The sequence below is a fragment of the Sinocyclocheilus anshuiensis genome, unplaced genomic scaffold, assembly GCF_001515605.1.
Source record: "Sinocyclocheilus anshuiensis isolate Anshui unplaced genomic scaffold, SAMN03320099.WGS_v1.1 scaffold144, whole genome shotgun sequence".
NCBI lineage: Eukaryota > Metazoa > Chordata > Actinopteri > Cypriniformes > Cyprinidae > Sinocyclocheilus > Sinocyclocheilus anshuiensis.
The window spans coordinates 441,866-449,225 of record NW_015555720.1 but is presented as its reverse complement, the minus strand read 5'-3'; the positions used below and the strand labels follow the sequence as shown (position 1 = coordinate 449,225).

The 7,360-nt window shown below is 34.8% G+C and overlaps 2 protein-coding genes across 2 annotated transcripts in view; both read right to left on the bottom strand.

Annotated features, from left to right (window-relative positions):
- Positions 1 to 3,794, bottom strand: part of c2cd3 (C2 domain containing 3 centriole elongation regulator) — a 26,598-nt gene extending 22,804 nt beyond the window's left edge. The window contains 5 exon segments of the mRNA XM_016465541.1: positions 1,161 to 1,288; positions 1,969 to 2,159; positions 2,773 to 2,930; positions 3,122 to 3,388; positions 3,659 to 3,794. Of these exon segments, the coding sequence (XP_016321027.1) occupies positions 1,161 to 1,288; positions 1,969 to 2,159; positions 2,773 to 2,930; positions 3,122 to 3,388; positions 3,659 to 3,710 (796 nt within the window). The 5' untranslated portion in view covers positions 3,711 to 3,794.
- Positions 3,795 to 4,621: 827 nt separating this feature from the next.
- LOC107672381 (mediator of RNA polymerase II transcription subunit 29-like) lies at positions 4,622 to 6,144 on the bottom strand. Its single transcript, XM_016465540.1, has 4 exons — positions 5,916 to 6,144; positions 5,754 to 5,824; positions 5,072 to 5,156; positions 4,622 to 5,001 (listed from the first exon to the last, which is right to left on the bottom strand). Exons 1-4 carry the CDS (start codon positions 6,087 to 6,089, stop codon positions 4,777 to 4,779), a joined length of 555 nt encoding a protein of 184 aa, XP_016321026.1. The 5' UTR covers positions 6,090 to 6,144; the 3' UTR covers positions 4,622 to 4,776.
- Between the last annotated feature and the right edge of the window lie 1,216 nt (positions 6,145 to 7,360).

Genomic DNA, 7,360 nt, shown 5'->3' with positions numbered 1-7,360 from the left:
AATAGTTCAGTTTTGTATGTAATGGCAAAGTGATTATATTTCGTTTCGTTTTTTTATTAAGTTAATTTAGAAAAAAGTTTGGAGCATTTTTTGTTCGTTAAATATGTTTTTGTTTTTTAAAGTAACGACCAAGCGGCCAGACTTGCCTAAAATAAAATCTATAGATATAAAACAGTTCCAAGCATATAACAATGTTTAAACATTAAACCTAGATAAATGTGCGCAGTTAGACGCATATCCAAGCGTTTGTGCGGAGAGTGGAAGCTAAAGTGCGCTTTGCAGGACATGGAGGTGCCAGCGTGATCACTTGCATTTTTTTTCACTGCAAACAACTTAAAATACGCTGTCATTTTTGCTCATAAAGGTAAGACAAATTGAAAACTCTTTCATTATAATCGTAAAGAGTAAAGATGCACTTCTCTCTAAAGGTGCGTCTAATGAGGAGATGGCGAGTCAGGATCGGCAACTTCATCCTTCATCCTTGACACAGACTCAGAAAACACGAGTTTATTAGTAAATAATTCAAACATCTCCTTACTATTTCCCCCTGACACATTCATGGTAATTACTTTTGCTGGTGCTTTGCGGCAAGCTTTAGCCTATTGCGTGCATTTGAACGCAGAACTCTTCAGCTGTGCTGTCGGCAAGCTCGCTGTTGCTGCAGAACACTAAACAGTAAACACCGTCCGAGCAGCTCTTGAGTCGTGGTAGCACGGTCTCGTGTTGTTTCCACCAGCGAGGCAAATTTTTTTCGTCACTAATTGATGGATGTCTATAATATAAATATATGGAGAAGCCTAAAACAGGCCCGAGGCCCAGCCCGTGTCTGAACTATGACATGAAAATTGGCCAGAAGCTCGGCCCTAGGGGCGTAAAACAAAATCGGGGCCCGTCAGGCCCGGGCTGAAATGCAGGGCTCTATAGTGCTGTACTGACACAATATAAGGTTTTAAAACTGACAGAATTAACTGAAGTTTAAAAAGAACTCAAGATCAATCAGCAGAATTTGGCAATATTCAGATTGTGATTGACAGACAGTTCTTTAATTTGACCAGTTCTTAGAAATCATCTATGACACAAAGTATTTCAGCCAAAATGTTGCTGTGTTCAACAGTGAAGTCAATATAATGAATTCAGTAAATCAAGTTAATGAGGTTTACCTGACAAAAGGTTAACAGGTGCGTGGCTATTTGCTGAAAGAGTTTGGGTGGTAGCAGGTTTAGGTTTTCCAGTAGAAGAATCTGGTATGACGTTATTGTTTTCTTGAAAATACAAGTAATCCTTCCCTCTAAAACAAGAATATTGGACAAAAACAATGTTTTATTATTGATGTTTATTGAATTAAAATGAAAAATCTTAGAACTTAAAAAAAAAAAAGAAACTAAAAGAAATTAACTTTAAGTTACAGTACTAAAATTACTACAATTAAAAATGGTTTAAAATTGAGTAAAGCTAAATACAAATATTGAAAAAATACAAATGACATAAGCACATAACTTCACTTAAACTAAAATGAAAACTGAAAACAAATTAATTTAAACATTAAGAAAGATTATTAATAAATAGCATTTATTTAGTAAACAACTATTATTATTATTATTAAGGAGATATTCATATTAAAATAATAATATTAGAAAGGTAATAACATAGTTAATAGATAATGAATAGAAATAATAATAATAAATATTATATAAATAATACTAAAACAACACTAGGGAAGAACTATGAACATAGAACTACTTAAAACATTTTTCACCTAAAACAAAAATTTTAGTAAGACTACTTAAGACATTTTATCCAAAATTTTTAGTATTTTAATTTAACTTGTCCGTTCATAGACCACAGTCAAGTCTGCAACTAATTACAAGATCAGTCATAAGGATGAGTGTTGTGAAATTAATGCTCTAATGACAGTTTGTTTCACATTACTCATTCAACATTCAAACCATCCAAAATATAAAAACAAACCTAGGCATGTGGCCAGAGCTGCTGCCAGCTGTCTCCTTCACACTCGGGAGAGCCTGATCCATGGATGAATGTGCAGGCATGTTCTGGTCAGTTGTTACTCCAGGAGCCTGTGCGTCGAGGCTCATATCAGTCGTGGGTACTGAACTACTGCTGTCATATCCCTCTGTTAACGCTTCTAGGGCAAGTGTGACCTACGGTACACGTGAAACAACACATAATTAACCCGTGTGTTGTGCTCAAAATCCTTTATCTAATTTGGTGTTCCCAGTCCAAATTCCCAGAACTTATGTACCTCAGTTTTTGAGTGGGGAAAAAAAATATTTGTGGATAATTATGGCAATGTTCTCTCACAAACGGAGGTGCATTAGCTCAGATAAATAAGACCTATGATCACTCAGTTCCAAAATGAAATACAAAACACAGTGCTAATTGAAAGAAAACAAGATGACAAAGAGATTGAATACAATATTTGGTTAGAATGTAGCATTATGAGAGATTTAAGCACGTTTTTGCAGGCAATTTTGTTTTTGACTGGGAACACCATGTAACAAGGTGGGGAAAAAATACTCAAAAAAGTACAAAAATTAAGCAGTTATTTTTGGGGAATTACTATACCCTGTGTGCAGTAAGTTTGACTCCAATGCGATAACATTAAGTTTTTCACACAAAAAAAAAGAAAAAAAAAAAAGAAATTCCTCTCTGGGTCAAAATGAACAGAATACAGTTAAACTGAGAACCTAAAACATATTCACAGTAAATTTGATCAGCTGAATAAATGTGAATTCTGCTGAGCATCTCACCCACCTGTAGCTCTCCAAGTTTTTCTGATGACGGGGAAACAAGAGTGAAATATCCATTTATGGAGTGAGACAAAGAAAGCCGGGCGATCCCAGGGATTTGAGCTCGAGCTATAGGCAAATGATCAACCTTTGTAAGCACATCCAGCACCAATGAGCCCATATCTGTGAACAAAGAAATATTATATTCAGTTATGCAACACATTAATAAATTTAGGACTTCTGCAGGTTCAACAAAGACAAAAGTAAGACTTTTTAAGACCCACTGAAACCCATACGGACAGTATGGAAGGTTAAATATGCCTCTCTAAAAAGGAATTGCCAATAATCAACCATCAACTATATAGCGCTCTAACCTGTCAAATAAGAAGTCAGCTGTTTGGGTCCACATCGAACTGGAAAGCGGGCAGTCGATTTTACCCCTTTCTGTTCAACATGTCCATCTCTAGGCCTGAAGAAGGTGCCACTGGAAGACTCTCCCCACCATCTGAGCCTGATCAGAGTCACAGGAGGAGGTCTGGTGATGGTCCACAGCACTTTACTCACTGTCACTCTCAGAAAACATCTCAGCTGACCCTCCACCAGAGGAGGAATGCTGGTGGATGGAGACACATCACTGAGCACTGCAGAATGTGGACAATAAGAAAGACATGAGATCAAACAGCGTTTCCTAACTTTCAATATTTGGAATACAGCTGTTTATTTTTTTCACCTAATAATCCACGCGCAGCCAACAACAATTTAACATTAGTCTTCGCTTCGGCTGTCTCAAAATGCAGTGAGCCCTCAAATGCTTTATGTAGGTAGAAGCAGGTTTAGCCCTCGCAAAGGTTACGAGGTTAAAAGACTTTCGGATTTGCGACAAATACAACCTCCAAACAAATGTAACTTACCTCTTTTTCGGTTGCTTACACCCTTTGAGGGTTTCACCTTTTTATTCTTCATTCCTCACATCGAGAGTGTACTAAATAATGTTATTAACGAATCAAAGTTATCATACTTTGTTGACAGTTGCATTAACAAACATAATACCGCTGAGCAACGGCTCGACCAATCAGAGCCCGGAACGACTTCTTCTCTTTTCTTTGACAAGTAGTGTGAGGGATTTCTAGCGCCTCTCAAGGAAAAATATGAAATTACAAGGGAATCAATTGATACAACAAACTGGTAAACAAAAATGTTGTAATCGTAATCCCATGATTTCTTATTATACAGATTATACTCGTTTTCTTCCCATTTTAGTGAGCCCTTAAGAGTGCAGGTCATCAATGAAAAGAGGCTGCTTCGTGATAAGTGATCTATTGAATTGTATAATCCACTCAAAAGTAAGTTGGTATCAAATGATCTCTATTCACATATTTATTGGAGAAAAAAATGCAGATTTTACAGAATTTAAAAGAGAAGCATGAATGGAGTACAGTAAAAGTGCTAACCCACAAAAGAGTGTGGTTAATGCTGAAACGTAAATCATTCAAAATAATTTTCGATAACTCAAATAAAGCTGAAATTAAATATAATTATTGGATAAAAAAATGTAAAACTTATGATATAATGCCTTGGCAAATGACTGAAATAAAATAAAAGTTGAAATGCTAAATACTACAACAAAAATTTAAATAAAATGTAGTTTAAAGCTAAACAGAATATAAAAAACTAATAAAAATGACAACATAAAATTACAAAAAATTTAAAAATAAAATAAAAGCTAATTATAAATATGAATACATACTACTGAATAATATTAATTAACCATAGTGTATAAATAATAATACTAAAATATTTTTTGCAATTGAACAGGACCCATAAGTAGCTTGTTAGATCAAAAAAGTATTTTATAACACACACACACAAATTTCTTTTCAAGAATATATCAATTTAATTGTACGAGTACATTTGTCACAATAGTAAACAAACAAAAGGAATTGAAAATACAAAAAAATACATTCTTCAATCAGCATCAAAGCTATGTAAAATACAAATAAAAAAGCAAACTAAATACAGTTGGCAGCTACTAATTACAAGCTCCTTGAACCTTCCCAGCAATCTTTTTTGAACACTCTAAGAGAGCATTATGAATGTCTTTAGCACATGAAATCTGTGATTTTATCATACTGAGATACTGAGAGTAAAACAGAGACTCTGTTTGCACTGTGTCCGGCTTGGTGGCTGTAGGTACGAGATTTGGAGAGTGCTTTGTGCTGTCGATGCTCTGCGACAGGCACTCATGGGCCAGCCGCTGAAAAAATAAACGTCAATGTTAATCGAAATCAAACAAGGTCTTTGAATGTGAATGTGAAGGTGCTTACCAGGCAAAGCTCCAGTTGATCACAGAGAGCATAAAACTCCTCTAAACTTTTGTCAAATCGCTGAACTGCTGCATCATTACCCTTCCTATATTTTGAGAGGTGAAATATATTTTTTTAAATATTATTTCTTGGTTTAAGCATCCAGAAATCTTTCTATTGAAGCTTATTTCTGTCACAGTATTAAAATTGAGACATTTTATCTCACAATTCAAAAACTATTTTTCTTGCGATTCTGAGTTTATAGCTCACAATTCTTAAAAAAAAAAAAAACTTGGAATTGTGAGACATAAATTCACAATTCTGAGAAGTATGAATTGTGAGAAAAAAACGTCAATTACATTTTTATTTTTCATTCAGCGGAGGAAATAAAAACAGAATTGTGAGATTTAAACTTAGAATTTTGAGAAAAAGTCTGAACTGTGAGATATAATGTCATAATTGCGAGAAAAGTTCAGAATTCTGCCCATTTTTTTCCCCACAATTGCAAGAAAAGAGTCAGAATTTTGAGATTAAAAAGTCTGCAATTGTCTGATTTTTTTTTTCTGTGGCAAAAACAGGCTTCGAAATAGTTCCAAAAATATTTATGTACATTAATAGACAGAACAGACAGACATGTACATATATACAGCATACATACATATTCATGTACCATGTTATTTACATAATAATAGGGGAATCTTACTCTGTTGTTTTTAAGCCGTTGTCAATAGCTGCATTGTGTCCAAAATGTAGTGAAGCAATGGCCATTACGTTCTGAAAACATACAATTATAAATTAATGTTAGTATTCTATTTCAAACCCGTACTTTCAGCTCCCATGTTCAATGAAAGGCACCAAAACAAACCTGTAAACTATCTTTGAGCAGAGGAATCAGCATTTTGAATCTGTGAACGGGATCAAAATCTTGTTGTTGACTGAGCTGCTGCTGCTGCTGCTGTTGTTGAGGTTGAGGTTGCTGTAAACCAGCCGCTTGCTGAACGCCCATCTGAGCACTGTTAACCAACTGCTGCGACGCCATTGTTGATATGAAACTCGACCACTTCCACTTCCGCTAGAAGCTATCCAGCAAACGCTGCTAGCTAGCGGTTAGTGGTTATGAGACAGAGGGCGCTAGAAGACGCAGAGCCGATTGGCTCATCCTGACCAGCGCTGAGAAAAGTAACAGGAGCATAATTGCACCGCTTTATAGCTTGATGATAATTATAACCTACTTAAATAACTGACAAACTTAAGCCAATAGGGTCCAATGATCAAAATAAAAATAACCATTTAATTCTGTAGTCCACATATGTCTTTTTTTGTGTAGAGGGACTTTGGTCGAAACTATAGGCTATATATAGATCATTTATTTTTTTTTACATAAAATATCCCTCAAAATAACTGTCATAATCATAACATGCTGTCACGCGAACAACCGGCCTGTAACTATTTTAAATATCATAAGCGTAAGCTACTATATTAGTAGCTAATATTAGTATCGTGCATGACGAAAGCAATAACTTCATTATTTGATTATTTGAGAATGTAGTCATTCGTTCAGGAATCATATTGGTCTAGTTCGGCGTGTATAGGTTGTCAAATGTTGATTTCTCACAATAAGTAATAAAACGAATGTAGTCAGAATCTGCTAAATTGCATTTTTAGATTTGAGTGGGAGGTCAAACCTTTGGTCAAACGCTCCACGACGGAGTCAACGTGGTTGAAATGAAAACAAATGGCGCCATCTATAGGAACATTTGTGGCACTGCGAACTACGTTATAAACTATTTCTGAGAATCGAGGCTACACAATCTGCTTGAAATATATGATGGATGCAATAACACATTTTTTTACAAATTACTTATTATTTAAGTTTATTATTTGAATCTAACATATAAATGCAATACAATAATGCTTTAAGAGATGTAGCTACAAATCAGCATTCCTCAAAAGCCTGCCCTGATGTATCATATTTGATATTAATATGAACAAAAAGATGTATGGATAATCAAGTAAACCTAAGTTGCTTCAGTCCATTAAGTATTCATCTTAGAATATTACTAACAATATAAAAGTTATTCTTACATTTATTTCATAAAAATCTGTAAAGAAAAAAAGGTTAGCAACAACCTGAAGTGGGACGTTTGTACATAAATACCAAAAGGCCTTTTACTTGCTAAAAAGCATAAACTATCAGATGGCAGAAGGCATGTGAACATCAGGTTTTTCAGCAAAGTTGTGATTTTAGAGGCTTTAGAAATGTCCAAATTATATTTGATAGGGTAGGATGGGTTAATACTTAATCAGAAC

Bases quoted from the DNA above. Each gene is read 5' to 3' on its own strand.
- LOC107672381 (XM_016465540.1), bottom strand. From the start codon at position 6,089: ATGGCGTCGCAGCAGTTGGTTAACAGTGCTCAGATGGGCGTTCAGCAA. The intron at 5,825-5,915 runs GTTTGTTTTGGT...GTATGTTTTCAG, and splicing joins TGCTCAAAGATAGTTTACAG to AACGTAATGGCCATTGCTTC. The intron at 5,157-5,753 runs GTAAGATTCCCC...CTCAAAATATAG, and splicing joins AACGGCTTAAAAACAACAGA to GAAGGGTAATGATGCAGCAG.